The sequence below is a fragment of the Mytilus californianus genome, unplaced genomic scaffold (genome assembly GCF_021869535.1).
Source record: "Mytilus californianus isolate M0D057914Y unplaced genomic scaffold, xbMytCali1.0.p SCAF_1, whole genome shotgun sequence".
NCBI lineage: Eukaryota > Metazoa > Mollusca > Bivalvia > Mytilida > Mytilidae > Mytilus > Mytilus californianus.
In genome coordinates, this window is record NW_026262581.1 from 36319092 (window position 1) to 36341911 (window position 22820).

A 22820-nucleotide genomic window follows, 5' to 3' on the forward strand; every position below is an offset into this window, starting at 1 on the left:
ACCTGGTCAAATCGGCACCCAGTATAGTCAAATTGGCACCTTGTTAAATCGGCACCGATATAGTCATTTCGGCACCCATGTTGATTATATATCTTTTTTCAGTATTTTAAGCAAAACATTAAAATAAAGAAGGGGTTGTCCAGCAGAAATATTGACTTATTAACATTTTTTTTTTTTGGGGAGGGGGGGGGTCTATGTCTTTTTTTAGTTCAACTGTGTATTCAAGGTAATTGATATTTGTTATGCATGTTTTAACCAGTTGAGCATTTAGCATGATTGTTGGTTTAATGTGACTGTGGGTTTTTTAGTCGGCGGCTTTCCTGTTGGAAATTGTTCCCTATATCTTTATATGTTCCTAATTTTACTTAAAAAAAAAAAGTACTTAATGTTTATTTTGTTTTTTTTTTACTTTGGTTGTGAGTTTTATGATTACATATTGTGTCGCTTATTTTTGTTTATTTTTATTATTATCAGATGTAACTCTCTAACTAATTTATTTCTTAAACTGGTTTAATGCTGTTTAAACATTCCTGAAATACTACCTTTATTGCTTCTATTTTTTTCATGATTAAGCAACAGCTTGGGTAATGGCTTCATTGTTTTTTTTATTTAAGTTTTTGAAGAAATAACATCAATAACTATCTGTATATGGATAAAACAAACAGTCATAAAAATTTTTTTTTTTTTTGGGGGGGGGGGGGGGAGTGTTAGGCTTATCTCACCCTTAATTTTATATTATAATCACTAAGTTGTATTTCTAGCATAGTTCTTGCAGGTCATCTCTTCTACTTTCGCTAAACAGAAAGTTCTTTTTGTCTCTAATGTCTGGCCAGGTATTGAAGCTTTTACTGATTTCGGTGTAAAATTCAGGATTTTTTTTCTTTTTGACATCTTTGTATTCCTGTAATGTGTCTGAAAACACCAGGACATACATGCATTTAAAAGGAGCTACCATTTGATTTTTATGGGGGCTAGGATGAAAAATTTTGTCCTGCATTTTTTTTTTAGTTGTAATCTCTGTCCTGCCTTTTTATTTTTCACTCTATTCGGTCCTGCCTTTTTTTTCATTAGTTTATCATGACTTTTTTTTACATAAATTGTCATCCTGTTTTTTTTTTTTGTTGCCAAGTTGCTCATCCTGCCTTTTTTTTTACTCAAAACTCCTGTCCTGCTTTTTTTCAAATTTCATCCTAGCCCCCATAAAAATCAAATGGAAGCTCCATAACTGCTTAATAACGTGATGATTTTTAATGATGTAATGAATAAAATAAAATCCAACCCCAAAATTTTTTTTAAATAATTAAAAATCATTTATACATATTTTGAAGTAGCACATTGCCGATGATAGATACTTATGTATGACGTCACAAATAAACTGGAAATCCCCAAATGTCACGAACTTGCAAGCATAACGAACTTGCAATCATTGACGATATATATATTATATCAAATATTATCAGATGCCAATTTGACCAGATGCAGATTAAACCAGGTGCCGATTTGACTTTTTCTATAGGTGCCGATTTATTTTGTACCCCATAATACACAGGCACTTGTTTCTATTATATACGTTGATAAGGGACCGTTCAATATTTATCAGATGGATGTGCCGGTGCAAAATGGGGCGGGGCAAGCACTTTTTTGTGGAAATATTTGGATGGGCGAGAACTTTTTTTTACATGTATAGTGGATGGGCCAGAACTTATTTTATAGGAAAAATTTTTGCTATCAATTTTATCGGTTTGTAGGAAATTTCTTTTGCAGACACAAAAAACATAAAAGACATGGTCTCAACAAACTGGTAGCTTGGTTCATTTCTGTCAATTTTAAGGATTTAATTAAAGAATACAAAAGCTAGAATTTTCTATTCCGACAAATTTCAGATAGTCACTTTTAAAAGTTTATATATATATTGATTTTCATATCAATTGTATTCTGACCTTATAGAATACGAGGTTGTTTGATAGTTTGGTGAATTGCTGTCAAATTTATGGATTTTATTAACAAGTGAGAAAAAAAAGCTAAAATTTTCAGTTTAGGCTAAATTCAGATAGTCACCTTTAAAATTTTTTATAACTTTTTCAATTCAACTTGGATTTTCATAAAACTCTACACCTATCTCATTATATGTTGATCTTACAGAAAGCCAGGTTGTTTTGTAGTTTTGGTGTATTGCTGTCATTTTTATGGATTTAATAAATAGGTTAAAAAAGCCTAAATGTTCAATTTAGACTAAATTCAGATAGTCATCTTTAAAAATTGGTATAAAGTTTTCAAATCAACTTGGATTTTTATATAGCTCTACAACTATCTCATTAACATATTAATATTACAGAATACCAGGTTGTTTGGTACTTTGGTTTATTGTTGTAATTTTTAAGGATTTAGTTAATAGGTAAAAGAAGCTACAATTTTCAGTTTAGGCTAAATTCAGATAGTCATCTTCAAAAATTGGTGTAACGTTTCCAAATCAACTTTGATTTTCATAAAACTCAGCAGACATCTCATTTATATATTGATCTTACAGAATGCCAGGTTGTTTGGTAATTTGGTGTACATGTATTGCTGACAAATTTAGGGATTCAGTGGCGGATCCAGAAATTTTCATAAGAAGGGCCCACTGACTGCCTAAGAGGGGGCCCGCTCCAGTCATGCTTCAGTGATTTCCTATATAAGCAACTAAATTTCCCCCCCCCCCCCCCCCCCCCCCCCCCCCCCCGTAAATCCGCCTTTGGGATTTAATTAATAGGTAAAAAAAAAGCTGCATCAAAGTCAAAAACATATCTGCCTAAATTGCTTTAGAAAGACTATAATTTCTTTCTTGAAAAGTAGATAGATAAAGGGGACATTGTATATTTGAAATATAAGCATACTCTATTATTAAGACAATAATTGGTAATTCAGCATATGGTAATATGTTTACTAGTCTAAGAGTTATTGTCCCTTAATTTAAGTTATTCCCTTTATTTTAAATTAATATGGTATTTTGAAAATTGTATACAAATTGGATAGTTAGTTAATATTTTTTTGATTGTTAACAATAGTTTGAATAAATCTTTATGTCCTGTGGTCACAAAAGGGGGAAAAAGTGGTGACCCTCAATTATTTAATAGAAAAAAGATGTAAGAAGAGATATATTAAAACTGTTCCAAATTTAAAGATGACCTCAGATTTCAGAAAAATATAAACTAAGTACATTTAGTAGTATGGTTAATATTTCTTTATATGTTTTATGACTTGCATGAATATTGTTAGCACTTCTTAAGCCTCTATGAAAGGCTGGCTGATATAGTATGCTTTTACTTATGTCTTGAGATTTAATTGTGATCAGGAACATATATATTGACGGGACTTGACACAACCTGATTGTGGTCGATTTTATCGTCGTGCCATAGTTAATAAAGATACGATACAGAAACGGACTCGCTATTAGCCTAATAATTTCTGATATTATAAATAAAATGTCATTCAAACTAGTTTTATAGTGATGCTAGTGTATCAAACTTGTATTCTGTCACTTCAAATTTGTTAAAATCGCAAGCATTTCATCACAGAATTGTGCAGAATGCAAACCAGGTAATAAAAAAATGGCAGCCATTCCCGCGATGATTTACAAATTCCCAAACTATTATAAAACACTTCACATCAAATAAATCAAACTTATTTTGGTAATTTTATATGACAAAATATATCTACTAAATGATAAAACTTGTATTTATTTATAATTAGAGTTATGTGGTTTATTTGTTGAGCAGTTCTGATAGTTTTTCAGTCAAACGCTACCAAAATCCGTAAATCTAGGGAAGTCTCGGGGAGTCCGAGATTTTATCAATTTTATACTGAAAAGCGTATCAGATTCATTTCCCGTTAGATATACTGTTCCCAGTTGTGATACAGTATCTGAGGCTGCACATATAAAATCAAATCTATACATGTATATTCATCATAAGTACTGGTTTTAAAATTAATAAAAGGTATGTTTCTGATACACACACACACATATATACATGATATATATATATATGGAATTAACTAGCACATTTTGAATTTTGTATTTATACACCAAAGTCTATTCTTTGATTTCCAGACATAAACATGCAAATATTAAAATAGAAAAAGAACCTAAATCATTTTTGATTGTCTTTAAGTTTTAGAGGGGCAAGGACTCTTTTTATATTTTTTTTATATGGGCAAGGACTTTTTTGCAGAATTTAAAAGGATGGGCATTAACTTTTTTAATGATATAATATTAAGAATGCACCGGCCCATCCATCTGGTAAATTTTGAACTGTCCCTAATGATAGTGGATCTTCCAAATGCCTGTGACCAAGGATTTTTACTAGACAAATCCTAGCTGTGACATAATAATATTATATATATATATAACAATGTTACCAGTGAGTGTATGACATGTGCCACTACATTAAGATTTGAAAAGAGTAATATTTAGTAAATCTTCATGTTATTCAACTTTCGCGTAAAAGGTATTGACATCTTCGGTAGCTTCTTAATGCATTAGCATCTTTAACATCTTTAGATAACAGATCGTCTGTAAAGTGTGTTGATAAAAACTGGATTCGGTGATAACAAGTATACACATCATTGGTTCTAATAATTATGAAAGCTACAATTCTTAACCGATGTGGCTTATCTAATATTACACAAAAAATGCAAATAAAATTATTAGATTAGTTTTATATTCCAGTGTTAATAGCGTTGGGATGAGTACAAAAAAATGTATGTGTAGCATACTTAATTTAGATATATCTTCCAACCGGAAGTTTACGTTCAACACGTGGGGAAGAAATCTAAGTGACAGTTTTTATAACGAAGAAAAGGTATATTTAAACAAAGGTATATACGTTATTATAGCACCCGACTAAATTTCACACAAATTTTTAGGTCTAGGCAGGTCTTTAATAAATAATAAATACAAGTTGACAATTGGAAGGATATTTCAATTTTTGCTTTCATGCCCTCCTATAGGCTAGCTGCGAAAACGTAGCTCTATTGTCCTTTGAATTATGGTCCGCAAATATCAAAATCATCAAAAGGACCTTAAGAGCTACGTTTTAGCAGCTAGCCCTCCTAAGTCTAAACAGCTAAATTATACCTGCAGGCTGCAGCAGAATTTGATTTTCATATCCAAACTGTTTCGATTCGTGAACCACTAATCTGAGGAGTCTTATATAGAAGAAACGTGCATGCTTTCTAGACTTTTCGCCTCATACCACTTTGGTTTAATATTCCAGAAAAAAAGTTTTTATCGCAGTAATAAGAAACTTCTGCACCCTGTTTTAAAGACAATCATGACAATTGATTATAAGGACCGGACATGAGGTATCAAATTGGTCTTTTAAAATATAGGCTGTAAGCTTTTAAATCTTTGATTGGTGATGATAGACTTTTAGCTTTTTGTAAAAGTCTCTAAAGGCAAGGCTGTAAATTAACATAACCAGATACATTTGTAACTGTCCAGCACATGTCCAGTAGAACACAGTTTTTTTATTCACTAGATTTTAGTTACTGTGAGTACTCTTACATCATGTGCATTTACACGTCTTAGATTAGTACAGTGTATCTTTTTCCAGGGATGATTCTATTATATAGTTTAGAGACACATTGGTTTTCGCACTCTAACTTTAGTTTAAGTGAATGGATCTCTATGAAATTTTACCACAAGGTTCCATACCACAAAAGGAAGGTGGGGATTGATTTTGGGGGTTATGGTACCAACAGTAAAGGAATTAGGGGCCAAAAAGGGGCCAAAAATAAGCATTTTTGTAACTTCCAGACATAACTTGTGTGTTAGTGTATGGATCTCTCTGACATTGTACCACAAGGTTCCATATCACAAAAGGAATGCTGGTATTGATTTTGGGGGTAATTGCCTCAAAATTTTAGGAATTAGGGGCCAAAAAAGGGGCAAAAAACAAGCATTTTTCTAGTTTCATGACAATAACTTGTGTGTAAGTGTATGGATCTTTCTGAAATTATACTACAAGGTTCCATATCACAAAGGGAAAGTTGGAATTGAGTTTGGGGGTAATTGCCGAAACGTTAAGGAATTGGGGGCCAAAAAGGGGCCAAAAATAAGCATTTTTCTAGTTTCCAGACAATAACTTGTGTTCAAGTGTATGGATCTCTCTGAAATTGTACTGCAAGGTACCATACCACAAAGGGAAGGCTGGGATTGATGATGGGGGTAATTGCCTCAATATTTTATAAATTAGGGGCCAAAAAGGGGCAAAAAACAAGCATTTTTCTAGTTTCAGGACAATAACTTGTGTGTTAGTGTATGGATCTTTCTGAAATTGTACTACAAGGTTCCATATCACAAAGGGAAAGCTGGGTTTGAGTTTGGGGGTAATTGCCCTAAACGTTTAGGAATTTGGGGCCAAAAAGGGGCCAAAAAACACATTTTTCTAGTTTCCAGACAATAACTTGTGTTCAAGTGTATGGATCTCTCTGAAATTGTACTGCAAGGTACCATACCACAAAGGGAAGGCTGGGATTAAGTTTCGGGGTGATGAATCATAAGGGGGTTCAAAAAATTTGGGGGGGCGGGGGATTTTTTTTTTTTCCTTTTTTTTTTCTTTTAAAATTTTCCATTTTAAGTTGGTTATTTCTGATTTATATTTAAAAGCAAATGATAATGATATGGTAGGAGATACACACCAAACAGGATGTGTAAATTATTATATAATAAGTATTGTGCAATAGCAAGAAATTTTCAATTGCACAGTATTGTACAATAGCAAGAAATCTTCAATTGCACAGTATTGCGCAATAGCAAGAAATCTTCAATTGCACAGTATTGCACAATAGCAAGAAATATCCAATAGCACAATATTGCGCAATAGCAAGAAATTGTCAATTGTACAGTATTGCGCAATAGCAAGAAATATTTAATTGCACAGTATTGTGCAAAAGAAGATACTTCGTATAAATTGCTTATTTCTTGACCAATTTCAATGGGGTTTTATTCTTGAATTTTTGGGGTTCTTTAATATGCTGAATCTAACCGTGTATTTAGTTTTTGGATTTTGGGCCCCGTTTTTAAATTGGTCCACATTGAGGTCCAAAGGGTCCAAAATTAAACTTTGTTTGATTTCATCAAAAATTGAATTATTGAGGTTCTTTGATATGCCGAATCTAACTGTGTATTTAGATTCTTAATTTTTGGTTCTGTTTTCAAATTTGTCTACATTAAGGTCCAAAGGGTCCAAAATTAAACTTAGTTTGATTTTAACAAAAATTGAATTCTTAGGGTTCTTTGATATGCTGAATCTAAACATGTATTTAGATTTTTGATGATGGGCCCAGTTTTCCAGTTGGTCCAAATCGGGGTCCAAAATTAAACTTTGTTTGATTTCAACAAAAATTGAATATATGGGGTTCTTTGATATGCTGAATCTAACCATGTATTTAGATTTTTGATTTTTGGGCCCCGTTATCAACTTTGTCCACATTGAGGTCAAAAGGGTCCAAAATTAAACTTTGTTTGATTTCATCAAAAATTGAATTCTTGGGGTTCTTTGATATGCTGAATCTAACCATGTATTTAGATTTTGGATATTGGACCATAATAGGTGAATGTCCAATTTAAAATTTTTAAGTTCTTAGACCACATTCATTCTGTGTCAGAAACCTATGCTGTGTCAAATATTTAATCACAATCCAAATGCAAAGCTGTATCAAGCTTGAATGTTGTGTCCATACTTGCCCCAACTGTTCAGGGTTCGACCTCTGCGGTCGTATCAAGCTGCGCCCTGCGGAGCATTTTATTAAAGTATGTAATCTTAAACAGACATATATTTTTTTTTGGCCTCACCAATTTAGGCAACTTTAATTTTTGGTAGTTTGTTGTCAAAACGTTTTCAAATCTTGATAAGAGAGCAGAGAGCAAAATTTAAATTTTGATATAATATTGATGAATAAATTTTAATGGGCGCAGATCTCGTAAAAGCAGATCGACCAGCAGAGGCGGTTATATAATATGATGAAAACTTGTTTTAATTTAGTCTTAGATGCATGACTTTTATACGACCGCAAAAAATGTTTGCGGTCGTATATTGGTATAACGTTGGCATCGTTGTCGACGTCTGAAGACACATTGGTTTTTCGCACAATAACTTTAGTTTAAGTGAATGGATCTCTATGAAATTTTACCATAAGGTTCAATACCACAAAAGGAAGGTTGGGATTGATTTTGGGGGTTATGGTACCAACAGTTAAGGAATTAGGGGCCCAAATAAGCATTTTTCCAGTTTCCAGACAATAACTTGTGGAAGGGTGTATGAATCTCTCTGAAATTATACCACAAGTTTCCATACCACAAAGGGATGGTTAGGATTGACTTTGGGGGGTTATAGCTCAAACCGTTTAGGAATTAGGGGGAAATACAAGGGTTTCCTGGTTAATGGACAATTTAAAAGCAGTGTAAGAGAGGTACTCCAAATACATTTAAAGTATTAAAAAAAAAAAATTGGATTACCTCCCTTACATTACTTTTAAATTATGTATAAAGATGTTGTATTGTCTTAAGGTGATTAGCTGTCAATTAATTTTTATACGACCGCAAAAAAAATTTTGTGGTCGTATATTGGTATGACGTTGGCGTCGTCGTCGTCGTCCGAAGACACATTGGTTTTCGCACTCTAACTTTAGTTTAAGTGAATGGATCTCTATGAAATTTTACCACAAGGTTCAATACCACAAAAGGAAGGTTGGGATTGATTTTGGGGGTTATGGTACCAACAGTAAAGGAATTAGGGGCCAAAAATAAGCATTTTTGTAACTTCCAGACATAACTTGTGTGTTAGTGTATGGATCTCTCTGACATTGTACCACAAGGTTCCATATCACAAAAGGAATGCTGGGATTGATTTTGGGGGTAATTGCCTCAAAATTTTAGGAATTAGGGGCCAAAAAAGGGGCAAAAAACAAGCATTTTTCTAGTTTCATGACAATAACTTGTGTGTAAGTGTATGGATCTTTCTGAAATTGTACTACAAGTTTCCATATCATAAAGGGAAAGCTGGAATTGAGTTTGGGGGTAATTGCCGAAACATTTAGGAATTGGGGGCCAAAAAGGGGCAAAAAATAAGCATTTTTCTAGTTTCCAGACAATAACTAGTGTTCAAGTGTATGGATCTCTCTGAAATTGTACTGCAAGGTACCATACCACAAAGGGAAGGCTGGGATTGATGATGGGGGTAATTGCCTCAATATTTTAGGAATAAGGGGCCAAAAAGGGGCAAAAAAACAAGCATTTTTATAGTTTTAGGACAATAACTTGTGTGTAAGTGTATGGATCTCTCTGAAATTGTACTGCAAGGTACCATACCACAAAGGGAAGGCTGGGATTGATGATGGGGGTAATTGCCTCAATATTTTAGGAATTTGGGGCCAAAAAGGGGCCAAAAAACACATTTTTCTAGTTTCCAGACAATAACTTGTGTTCAAGTGTATGGATCTCTCTGAAATTGTACTGCAAGGTACCATACCACAAAGGGAAGGCTGGGATTGAGTTTGGGGGTGATGAATCATAAGGGGGTTCAAAAAATTTGGGGTTTTTTTTGGTTTTTTTTTTCATTTTTTTCTTTTTTTCTTTTCTTTTTTCTTTTAAAATTTTCCATTTTAAGTTGGTTATTTCTGATTTATATTTAAAAGCAAATAATAATGATATGGTAGGAGATACACACCAAAATGGATGTGTAAATTATTATAAGTATTGTGCAATAGCAAGAAATTTTCAATTGCACAATATTGCACAATAGCAAGAAATCTTCAATTGCACAGTATTGCGCAATAGCAAGAAATCTTCAATTGCACAGTATTGCGCAAAAGCAAGAAATATCCAATAGCACAATATTGCGCAATAGCAAGAAATTGTCAATTGTACAGTATTGCGCAATAGCAAGAAATATTTAATTGCACAGTATTGTGCAAAAGAAGATACTTTGTATAAATTGCTTATTTCTCTACCAATTTCAATGTGGTTTTATTCTTGAATTCTTGGGGTTCTTTAATATGCTGAATCTAACCGTGTATTTAGTTTTTGGATTTTGGGCCCCGTTTTTAAATTGGTCCACATTGGGGTCCAAAATTAAACTTTGTTTGATTTCATCAAAAATTGAATTATTGGGGTTCTTTGATATGCCGAATCTAACCGTGTACATGTATTTAGATTCTTAATTTTTGGTTCGGTTTTCAAATTGGTCTACATTAAGGTCCAAAGGGTCCAAAATTAAACTTAGTTTGATTTTAACAAAAATTGAATTCTTAGGGTTCTTTGATATGCTGAATCTAAACATGTATTTAGATTTTTGATTATGGGCCCAGTTTTCAAGTTGGTCCAAATTGGGGTCCAAAATTAAACTTTGTTTGATTTCAACAAAAATTGAATATATGGGGTTCTTTGATATGCTGAATCTAACCATGTATTTAGATTTTTGATTTTTGGGCCCCGTTATCAACTTTGTCCACATTGAGGTCAAAAGGGTCCAAAATTAAACTTTGTTTGATTTCATCAAAAATTGAATTCTTGGGGTTCTTTGATATGCTGAATCTAACCATGTATTTAGATTTTGGATATTGGACCATAAAAGGTGAATGTCCAATTTAAAATTTTTAAGTTCTTAGACCACATTCATTCTTTGTCAGAAACCTATGCTGTGTCAAATATTTAATCACAATCCAAATGCAAAGCTGTATCAAGCTTGAATGTTGTGTCCATACTTGCCCCAACTATTCAGGGTTCGACCTCTGCGGTCGTATCAAGCTGCGCCCTGCGGAGCATTTTATTAGAAGTTACTATTAAAGGAATATTAATTTTAGCCATGATTATGTATGTCATTTTCTATTTTAAGACTTTTATGATGTATTTAAATTGGTAATTATGGTTGTAAACTCCATTGGAAATTTGAATTGAGATTATGACCATATCTTGAGGGAAAGAATTTTTTTTGGAAAAGGGGGGAGGTGAAAAAAAAATTAGGGGGGGGGGGCAATTTTTCTCATTTCAGATTTCAGAAATTAAAAAGAAAATTTCTTCAAATATTTTTTTTTTTTTGCAAATTAAAAGGGGAGGGGGGGGTCAATACGCAACAGCATGGTGTATTGCACAAAAGCAAAAAATTGAATATAAATTCAAATCATATAAACAATTCTAAGTTCTTTGACTACAGTTATTCTGTGTCAGAAACCTATTATGTGTCAAATATTTAATTACAATCCAAATTCAGCATTGTTCAGACCTGTATCAAACACGAATATTGTGTCCATTTTTGCCCCAACTGTTCAGGGTTGGACCTCTGCGGTCGTATCCAGCTGCGCTCAGCGAAGCATTTTATTTTGTATTAGTTGTTATTGGCTTTGAACTAGCTGTCAGTAACTGCGAGTACTCTCAGATTTGTACTTAGTGTCTTTGTTGTTGGGATGTACAAGTACCCGACCACGTCGACTCTGTGTTTTTGTGATATGTATTTCTATTTGTATCCATCTGACATGTTTGATGAGTAAAGCCTTTTTCAACTGGTTTTTATAGTTCGTTTTTATGTTGTACCGTAACACCACTGTCCCAGGTTAGGGGGAGGGTTGGGATCCTGCTAACATGTTTAACCCCACCACATTCTGTATGTATGTGCCTGTTCCAAGTCAGGAGCCTGTACATGTAATTCAGTGGTTGTCTTTTGTTGATATGTTACATATTTGTTTTTAGTTCATTTTTTTTACTTAAATTAGGCCGTTAGTTTTCCTTGTTTGAATTGGTTTACATACATTTGTCATTTCAGGGCCTTTTATAGCTGACTATGCGGTATGGGTGTTGCTCATTGTTGAAGGCCGTACGGTGACCTATAGTTGTTAATTTCTGTGTCATTTGGTTTCTTGTGAAGAGTTGTCTCATTTGCAATCATACCACATCTTCTTTTTTATATTGTAAAAGAAATGATTTTATATTTAGTCAGGCTCTATTTCCCCAAAAGACAAAAGTTTGAGCGTGTTTGAAAATACATGTGGATGATAGATCATTCATGAAATAGGATCGATGTCAACATTATGGAAATGTTTCAAAAGATGTGAAGATGACCCAAATAATATTAAAATACAATGGTTCAATTCTTTAATTTCCTGTTTCTTCATGGTCTTAGGGTTACACATAAAGCAAAACTATGGCAACCTTCTACATATTAAACAGCAAGCAAAAATCACAAAAATATCTTATCAATTAAGTACTTAAACTTTTGTAATTGCTTTTCTAAATTCGATAATTGGCCAGTTCAATTTGAAATCCATTTGAATCAAGGTGAATTTATAAAGATGACCTGTTGTTGAAAAAAAATACCAAATGGATGATTTTTATACGACCGCAAAAAAATTTTGAGGTCGTATATTGGTATGACGTTGGCGTCGTCGTCGTCGTCGTCGTCCGGCGTCGTCGTCCGAATACACAATGGTTTTCGCACTCTAACTTTAGTTTAAGTGAATGGATCTCTATGAAATTTTATCATAAGGTTCAATACCACAATAGGAAGGTGGGGATTGATTTTAGGGGTTATGGTACCAACAGTTAAGGAATTAGGGGCCAAAAAGGGGCCGAAAATAAGCATTTTTGTAACTTCCAGACATAACTTGTGTGTTAGCATATGGATCTCTTTGACATTGTACCACAAGATTCCATATCACAAAGGGTCAATGCTGGGATTGATTTTGGGGTTAATTGCCTCAAAATTTTAGGAATAAGGGGCCAAAAGGGGGCAAAAAACAAGCATTTTTCTAGTTTCATGACAATAACTTGTGTGTAAGTGTATGGATCTTTCTGAAATTTTACTACAAGGTTCCATTTCACAAAGGGAAAGCTGGAATTGAGTGTTGTGGTAATTGCCCAAAACGTTTAGTAATAAGGGGCCTAAAAAGGGGTTTAAAATAAGCATTTTTTAGTTTCTAGACAATAACTTGTGTTCAAGTGTATGGATCTCTCTAAAATTGTATTACAAGGTACCATACCACAAAGGCAAGGCTGTTATTGAGCTTGGTTTGGGGGGAAAGGGGGGTGGGGGTGATGAATCATAAGGGGGGCGGGGGTCAAAAAAGGGGTAATTTTTTTTTTTCCTTTTTTTTTTGTTTAAAATTTACATTTTAAGTTAGTTATTTTTTATCACGAAGAGAAAGTAGGAATTGAGTTTTGGGGTTAATTGCTCAAACATTTATGAATAAGGGGCCAAATATTGGTTGAAAATAAGGATTTTTTTAGTTTGCAACAAAAACTTGTGTTCAAGTGTATGGATCTCTGTGAAATTGTATTGCAATGTACCATACCACAAATTGAAGGTTGTGATTGAGGTGGGGGATGATGAATCAAAAGGGGGTTGAAAAAATGTGTGGGGGGTAGGATTTTTTTTTTTCCTTTTTTTTTCTTTAAAATTTTCCATTTATAGATGGTTGTTTCAGATTTATATATGAAAGAAAATAATAATGATACGGTTATATATCATGAGGAACTGAAATTTAAAATTATGTATATTGGAAATTTAGGTTACATTGGAAAGTAATAATTGGCTTTGGGGGGGGGGGGGGGGGGGGGGTGGTTATGGCTCTAATGTTTAAGGAATAAGGGGAAAAAAGGTTAAAAAACAAGGGTTTCCATTTTAATAGACAAATAATTGAGTAAAGAACATTATTTAAAAGCAGTGTAAGGTTGGTAATTCAAACTCATTTAAATATCTCATCTACACTGCTTTTAAATTATGTAAATTGGAAATTTGCCAATAACTTTATTGTTAATAAATGCATTGGAAATTTGCCAACAATTTTAGTGTAATAAACTTCATTGGAAATTTGCCAATATAAAATTTTGCTGATGAAGGTTTTTTGTTTACCTTTAGCCTTGACTATGAAGTCATTTTCTATTTTTATAGCCTTATGATGTAGTTGAATTATTTAATACTTTTATGATGTGTTTAAATGGGGTTTTATCATGTTTATGGTTGCAAATTTATTGTTTTAGTATAATAAACTCCATTTAAAATTTGCCAATAAAAAAAATTTTTGTTTATTTTTAGCTATTATTATGATGTCATTTTCTGTTTTACTTTTATGGTTGCAAAGAAATTTTTATTTTTAGATATTACTGTTAAATGATGCTGATTAAGGTTTTTGCTATGTTTAGCCATGACTATGATGTCATTTTCTATTTTAATATCTGTTATGATGTATTTAAATGGGCTTTTATGGTTACAAAGGAATTTTATATTTAGATATTACTATAAAATGTTGCTGATGCTGATTAAGGATTTTGTTTATTTTTAGCCATGACTATGATGTCATTTTCTATTTTAATACCTTTATGATGTAATTTCCATTTTTAGATATTACTGTTAAATGATGCTGATTAAGGGTTTTTTGCTATGTTTAGCCATGACTATGATGTCATTTTCTATTTTAATATCTTTATGATGTATTTAAATGGGCTTTTATGGTTACAAAGGAATTTTATTTTTAGATATTACTTTAAATGTTGCTGATTAAGGATTTTTGTTTTTTTTAGCCATGACTATGATGTCACTTTCTATTTTAATACCTTTATGATGTATTTAAATGGGCTCCCATGTATTTAGATTTTTGATTATTTATACATGTTACCAAATTGGTCCACATTGAACAAAAACGGTCCAAATTTCAACTTTATTACATTACATCAAACATTGAATTCTACATATTCTTTGATATATTGAAATTAACAAACAATTTAGTTTATGGATATTCCACCATAATAGGTAAATTAAATTTTTTCCAGTTCTTACACCACATTCATCCTGTGTCAGAAACCTATGCTGTGTCAAATATTTAATGACAATCCAAAGTCATAGCTGTATCAAGCTTGAATTTTGTGTCCATACTTGCCCCAACTGTTCAGGGTTCGACCTCTGCGGTCGTATCAAGCTGCGCCCCAGCGAAGCATTTTATTTTCAATGGTTTATGTTAGCTGTTATATATGTAAAAGGCCAAGGTTACCATAGCTAAGATGCAAGCCTACAAAAGATAGTGCATCATGTTCAATGATCTTCATGTAACAACTTCCCTGGTCTCAATCCAATAACTGTCAAGCGATCTGGTAATCATATATATCATTTTTATCAGTAGCCTGTCCAGGATTATTCAAAATGTTACAACTTCTTACAGCAGTGTACAGGTAAACCTTAATATACATTTTACATTTTTACAGGAAAAATAATGTTATTTCGTCTTAGATTTAATGCATAAAAAATTCCCAATTTGATGGTCAAGGGACCCACTTGAAAACACCTGGAATCATCCCTGCTTTCCAACAGATTTTTATATAAAAATAAGGAGATCAGGTATTATTGCAAATGAGACACCTGTCTACCAAAGTTCAAAAGAAGTGGATATTAGCAATTATAGGCAATTTTACGGCCTTATACAATGAGAAAAACCCATACTGTATAGTCGACTATAACAGACCCTGACAGGATAAAATGAAACATTTTACGAAAAACAAATATGACAGACATGAACCAACGACAACCACTGAACTATAGGCTCCCTACTTGGGACAGGCACATACAAAATTGTAGTTTGTTCTTTTGTTGTTACACCACTGTCCCAAATTAGGGGAGAGTGAAACCCTCACAAACATTTCTAACTTTTGTACTTGATTTTTATTAATGCTAATTATTGATGTTTTAGATGGCTAAAAGTATCAGAAGCAAACACAAGAGGAAGATGAGAGCTATAAAAAGAGAAAGGTATGGGAAAAAAGAATTAGAAACCCTCAAGAAAACAGTTACTACTGATGTTGCTTCTGCTATTAAGGAAGAAGACATGAAAGAAATGTTCACAGGTTAGCATTGCACTGGAAAATATTTTTCTTTATTTAACTTAAACATGGTAAATGTACATCTCATGAAGTTTATACTGCTCTTGTCTGTAGTAATGCTCAGACTTAATGTTTGTACAACTTCCTAGGTCAAAGTTCAAGGTCAAAAACTTTGGTTTCAGTTGACAACCCCATGTCCTATGGTAAAAATCGTGTCTGCTCTATATCTTGAGAACAGTTATGATTTCAAAGTTTATACTTGACATGTATTAACCAACACCAGAGGGTGTGTCATAATGTATGTACAACTTCCTAGGTCAAAGGTTAAGGTCAAAAACTTTGGTTTCAGTTGACAACCCCATGTCCTGTGGTAAAGATCAGGTCTGCTCTATATCTTGAGAACCGTTATGATTTCAAAGTTGATACTTGACATGTATATTAACCAACACCAGAGGGTGTGTCATAATGTATGTACAACTTCCTAGGTCAAAGGTCAAGGTCAAAAACTTTGGTTTCAGTTGACAACCCCCCTGTCCTATGGTACAGATCATGTCTGCTCTATATCTTGAGAACTATGATGATTTCAAAGTTTATACTTGACATACATATATTAACCAACACTAGACAGTCAAGGGTATAATTCTATAGGGTTATTAGAGAAAAATAACATAGTTATTATGGACTAAAAATAAAAAAACTGTGATCACATATGTATGTTACATGTACATGTTTCAAAGGGCCAATATACATCATTTGTTTTTTTTAAATGTATACAAGTTCTATTGATATTAATATTATTGTTTTGTATACTAAACAATAGAAAGATATATCAGTTTATAGTTTGCTAATCATGCATAGTTCACCTATGTTATTACAGAAAAAATATGCCTGTAATAACTAAAGGGTGTTATTACAGCTTCTCTACATCACTTCAAAGCCTTTGCTCAGACATACATCATGCTTAATCACAATGTATTTTAATTTATTGTTGTAAGAAATAATGAGCATGTAATGAGGTTCTGGCAAGCTTTCCAGTAATTCCCAAGTGTCTCATATAATAAGTTACATGCCTTTAATAACTAAGCCTTGTTATTACAGCTTAGTTTATCCCTTAAAAGCCTTGTCTCATTGATTTACCGTGGTTGATGAAAAATGTATTAATTTAATCGGAAAATTAGTTATCAAGGCTATGTATGTATTTAGTTTCTGCGCAAAGTTTCAAGAATTCCCAAGTGCCCACTAAAAATTAAAATATTTATGATTTATTTAACAGATAACAAACATATGTTACTACAGATTTAGAAAATTTAAGGAATAAAGAGTAGACAACTCATGAAAGTATCTGTAATAACACATGCAAGATATTTTCTCTAATAACCCTAGACATGATAGACATGATAGTTATATTCCTGACTGCTAGAGGGTGTGCATAATGTATATACAACAAATTTTTTACCACACGAAAACTGATGCTGATCATTGTCATTGTAGTCCTTAACATTTGCTGCAGAATTCAACTTTATGTCTTTTTCCATCAATCCATACAACTGGCTTAGTTCTGTTCTCTTGTGTATAGTTATATGTGGAGATATTACTCCACCATTTTGTCCACCAGGACATGTTGTGTTATCACTGTACTCTGAAAGATAAAATAAACCAAGATAGGGAGATTGGCAACACAACAAATTTAAACCAATCAAATAATTCAATCTGATGTATTTTTGTTGAGCCTAGGACTACTGAGGTATAGATTTCCACATGATTAAAATATTTACTGTGCTTTAAAAATGGACTGTTTTATAGGTAAACACAAGAACTATTCAATCTAGTGAATACAGATACAGTACAAAGTTCCAACAATTTAAATGGCATAATTCTGGCTTGACAAGTAATGCAAAATAACCTGTCTTTTTCAAGAAGTTTTTTTTTCTTTTATATTATATTTCTAAAAATAAGGGTAAAGTGCATCCGGTGTACTGTTTAATAACACATGTAACCTGCTCTAAGAGATTCAACCACTAACAACTTTAATAGTCAAATAGAAACCTGTTATTTACAGCGGGTCCCACAGAGATTGCTCCCATATCTCAATGATGTCTAGTTTTAATTGCCATAATCACCATTTTGTAAGTCAAGCTCCCTGATAACAACAAAATTGTTCACAAAGAACTCCATAAGGTCAAAGAACAGTAAAAGGGCATTGTCACAGATTTTGCTATAACTTTGCACATTTAAACCTAACTAAAAATGGAAAAAAAATACACATAATGCATTTATCATGTTTATTTAATTTATTTTATGAAATATTATTGCTTATAAAAAAGAAGATGTGGTATGATTGCCAATGAGACAACTCTCCACAAGAGACCAAATGACACAGAAATTAACATCTATAGGTCACCGTACGGCCTTCAACAATGAGCAAAGCCCATACCGCACAGTCAGCTATAAAAGGCCCCGAAATGACAATGTAAAACAATTCAAACGAGAAAACTAACGGCCTAATTTATGTACAAAAAATGAACGAAATACAAATATTTACACATAAACAAACGACAACCACTGAATTACAGGCTCCTGACTTGGGACAGGCACATACATACAGAATGTGGCGGGGTTAAACATGTTAGCGGGATCCCAACCCTCCTCCTAACCTGGGACAGTGGTGTAATAGTACAACATAAGAACGAACTATAAAAATCAGTTGAAAGAGGCTTAACTCATCAGATGGATAAAAATACAAATACATTGTACTACAATTACAAGTGGACGTGAACGGGTACTTGTACATCCAAACAACAAAAAGACACTAAGTACAGATCTGAGAGTACTCGCAGTTATACTGACAGCTAGTTCAAAACCACTAACAACTAATAAAAAAATCATGCATCTAAGACTAAATTATCAATCCGTACACATCTAACATCCAGTGGATTTAGTGTAAAGACGTCATAAACAGTCAGAGAAAAACATGACATTGTGCTTGCATTCTTTCAAAAGAGATGTACATTTGAATCAAAAGAACAAATTTAAGAATGTTTTCACCAATTTTATGTGCTTTCTTCACAAATGTAGATCTGCTTTGACGGAATGCATTCATAGATATTTCAGAAAATTACTGACCAAAAGGCTTAAGGTATACAGTCAAGGGTGTAACTTGAATAAGTTATTAGAGAAAAATAACATACATGTGTTATTATGGATACTTTCTCTTAATCTGTAGTAACATATGTTTGTTATCAGTTAAATGTACCATAAATTTTTTTATTTTCAGTGGGCACTTGGGAATTCTTGAAACTTGCGCAGTAACTTAATACATAACCTTGAAAACTAATTTTCCAATTCAATTAATACATTTTTGATCAACCATGGTAAATCAATTAGACAAGGCTTTTAAGTAATAACTTAGCTGTAATAACAATGCTTAGTTATTACAGGCATTTAACTTATTACATGAGACACTTGGGAATGACTAGGAAGCTTGCGCAGAACCTCATTACATGCTCTTATCATTATTTATTACAATAAATTAAAATACATTGTGAAAAGGCTTTGAAGAGATGTAGGGAAGCTGTAATAACACCCTTTAGTTATTACAGGCATACTTTTTCTGTAATAACATGGGTGTGTTATGCATGATTAGCAAACTATGGGCTGTTATATCTTTCTAAAGTTTAATATAAATAAAGACAATTATAATATCAATAGAACTAGTACACGATTTAACAAAATAAAGGATGTATAATGCCCCTTTGAAACATGTAACATACATATGTTATCACAGATTTTTGATTTTTTAGCCCTCAATAACAAATGTATGTTATTTTTCTCTAATAACTTATTTAAGTTAGACCCTTGACTGGTATATATAATTAAATCCAATCTGAAATAAACAATTCAAAAATTGATTTCATTACAGAAACACGTTTTGTCAAAAAAGGAACAACCATATTTAAGTCTGAGCTCTGCCTGTCTGTAGTCAGAATTCGGCAGTTGTGAGAATGCTTAAAGGATATGATAAAAATTGAATTATTAATAAATTATAAGTCATGAATCTTTTGGTGTTTACCATGTTTACAATTCTACTAGTCAGGCTAGTGTAGATTAGAAAAATAATTCCTTTTATATAAAATATTGGTAAGAAACTTAACACTTATGTAAGGTCTGTTTATAGCATTCATTATGTTGTCCATATCTTTATGAGTACAGATTTTGGCATCTTTCTTGAAATGCTTGTAATCTGTTTTGGTTATTATGATTCATCAATAATCCTGTTCATTGTAGTAAAGCCACCAACTTTTTAAAATAAAGAAGAATACACATGTACATTACTAAGTTGCAAGTCTTTTGCCAGATCTATTTGTCCTATTGGGCAATAAAATTTATTTAAACAAAAAAAAATGTATATAAATCAGATACTAGAAGGTTGTTTTTCATTATAAAAATTCACTTTTAAAACTGCCCAAGAATCTATTGTACTGTGTATAAACTATTTAAATTTTGTTTCAGTGAGAAAAGGTTCTGATGTTGTCCAAGAAATAAGAGATGAAGGTAATTTTAACACATACATGGATGTCTTAAGTGGTTTAATTTATTATGACTATTTCTGCAGTCAAGAATTGCATATATCATGTATATACTGTATACATATAAAAACATTAAACATTCTTGTTTTAATAAGCTTGAAAGCTGAGTATTAGAGGATCAGGGGAGAGGGAAAGGCAGTGTGTGGCCAGGGGCTTCAGAACCCTTTTGGATCTACAAACATGGTTAATGCATCGACTGTCCGACTCCTCTTACAAGTTGTTTAGTTTGCTTTTATCAAAATCGTGGATCCACATATGAATATAATAATAGTATCTAATGGTTGCATCTTGAAAAGTGGTTTACAATATCTTTTAAAGTTGGGCAACACTGGCCTTAAATTAATTTAATGCATGAACAATTCAGGTTTGGTTTTTTGTATCACCTCGACTGTGTCAGATAGGCATGACAAAGGTGTGCTGTGTCCAGCTGTGGCAGAATCAACAGATTGTTAAAGTTTGTGATTAGGTCATCATGGTCATTTTAAGGGGATACATTAATAATAGATTGTAAGTCAATGATATTAGATATGTAGTTGGAACATCTCATTACCACTCAAATTATTTGGCTCTCCTCCTCAGTCATGGTCTACTTTTGCTTACTTCAATTGTGCAAGATTGTAATTAGATCAGTTTAAAGGAAACCACTAATGGTAAGTCAATGTATATGATATTTGGTATAAGTTAGCATTAGCACAGCTCTTATCCATGGAGATTATTTGGAATGCCCTCTTGACTTTGACACTTTTGCATGGTTTTCATGTTAAAGTTTGTAATAAGGTCAGTGTAAGGGAAACCACTAATGGTAAGTCAATGCATATAATGTTTGGTATACAGTTAGCATTAGCACATCTCTTATCCATGGATATTATTTGGCCTGCCCTCTCAGGCGTGCTTTATTGACTTCGACACTTTTGCATGGTTTATGTGTTAAAGTTTGTGATAAGGTCAGTCTTAAGATGAACCATTATTGTAAGTGAATGATTTTGGTATGTGGTTGTATTAGCATTAGCACATTTCATTTCCACTAAGATTATTTGTTTCAACAGTTTATTATTTTATGCTTGAGTGACTCTTGTTAAGTTTTGAGTTATGATCAGAATCCAAGCAAGTACAAGTCAGACAGTCATTATATAATATCAGTGGATGCATCATTATTAGTAAGATCTTTTCAAATGTTGTCACTGTTATCTAGATGGCAGTACAAAGATACATATTTACATGTTATATTCTTTTTATTTTCAGAAAACATGGACCTTGATTCAGGAAAAAAATATAACACAAAGACAAAGTTAGATGAACATGGAAATTACCCAGTGTGGATGAACTCTAGACAAATTAAAAAGCAGAAGAAAAAGAATAAGACACAGAAAACCAAACGAGCAGGAAAAGGAAAGAAATGAAAATAATTTTGATTAAATGCTGAGTGAAGTTTTTCAAAGTTATGGACACTTTTGTCTAATAATCTGCTGACGTCATTGGAAATGATTTGTCATTCTGTACAGTATTTTCATTGTTCAGCATAATTTTCTTCCACAAATTTACATTCTGACATTTAATCATTAATGATATAAAGAAAGTAAATTGTATGGGATATAATTGAGGTTATTCATTAAATGCATCTATTTACAAGATTGTCAAAAAAGTGTGAAGACTGTTTAAAATGAGATTGAAAATAGATTAATATGTTCAAAAACTTTGTCGTCATTTCATATTTGATAAGTTAGTTTATCACCTAGGTTGAAAAAAAATGATTTTGAGGGTCTTTTATATAATTTGTTTGTTATTTGGAGAAAACAAGATAAACCTGTTACGCTGTGCATAAAAAAAAACACACAACGTAGCCATTTCAAACCTACACTTACAAGTAAATGGACAAAAGTCTACTAATGTCATGTAACTCATGTTCACAATGTAGTCAACTGTTGTAGGATCAACCAAAAAAATATTTTCTACATTTGGATTTTGGTCAAATTCTTAAAATCTGGCATTTACATGATTTAAATTATTTATCAAATGTGAAGAAAATGTTTTATATCAAATTCTTTACAGGTATAAGAATGAAACCTGATCGTTTCAAATATTTTATGAGGCTGTTTCCATAGTTTTATGAATACCAGGTAAAGAAATTAACATAATCTAAAAACTAAAAAAAGTTGACAAGGTTATTGTTTAGCTTCCACCTTGTGCAGTTGATGATTTGTAATGTTTTACTTAACATTGTCTTGATGTAATACATGTACATATAAAAATTCAGTCACTGTGGATTTTATTTTAATAGAACACAAGTTATTATATTTATGATATTTGAATGATGAAAATTTATTATTACTGGGTGTAATAAATTTGTTGTTTTTTTATGCAATAAAATGTTCTACCAAAAATTTAATACACAT

General features: G+C 32.4%; 2 protein-coding genes across 4 annotated transcripts in view; one reads left to right on the top strand and one right to left on the bottom strand.

The window, feature by feature from the left end:
* The window catches only part of LOC127702496 (mitochondrial mRNA pseudouridine synthase RPUSD3-like), a 41584-nt gene extending 24168 nt beyond the window's left edge, over nt 1-17416 (bottom strand). Inside the window, exon 1 of one of the 2 annotated variants that reach the window (XM_052206715.1) lies at nt 17298-17416. In XM_052206715.1, the coding sequence (XP_052062675.1) occupies nt 17298-17376 (79 nt within the window). In that variant the 5' untranslated portion in view covers nt 17377-17416. Of the gene's footprint in view, nt 1-4395; nt 4567-17297 lie in introns of those variants that run through there. The other variant, XM_052206717.1, reaches the window with a different exon arrangement.
* LOC127703133 (protein LLP homolog) lies at nt 4778-22813 on the top strand. 2 transcript variants are annotated; one of them, XM_052207626.1, is made up of 4 exons: nt 4778-4838; nt 15712-15865; nt 20351-20392; nt 21670-22813. In XM_052207626.1, the coding sequence occupies exons 2-4, from the start codon at nt 15712-15714 to the stop codon at nt 21825-21827; spliced, it is 354 nt and encodes a 117-aa protein (XP_052063586.1). In that variant the 5' UTR covers nt 4778-4838; the 3' UTR covers nt 21828-22813. The 2 variants fall into 2 exon arrangements, with proteins under 2 accessions (XP_052063586.1, XP_052063577.1); XM_052207617.1 differs by having other exon boundaries at nt 4779-4854.
* The last annotated feature ends 7 nt before the right edge of the window (nt 22814-22820 follow it).

Coding starts and splice junctions, on each gene's coding strand:
- LOC127703133 (XM_052207626.1), top strand. CDS start 15,712: ATGGCTAAAAGTATCAGAAGCAAACACAAGAGGAAGATGAGAGCTATA. Junction 15,866..20,350: donor CATGAAAGAAATGTTCACAG/GTTAGCATTGCA, acceptor ATTTTGTTTCAG/TGAGAAAAGGTTCTGATGTT. Junction 20,393..21,669: donor CCAAGAAATAAGAGATGAAG/GTAATTTTAACA, acceptor TTTTATTTTCAG/AAAACATGGACCTTGATTCA.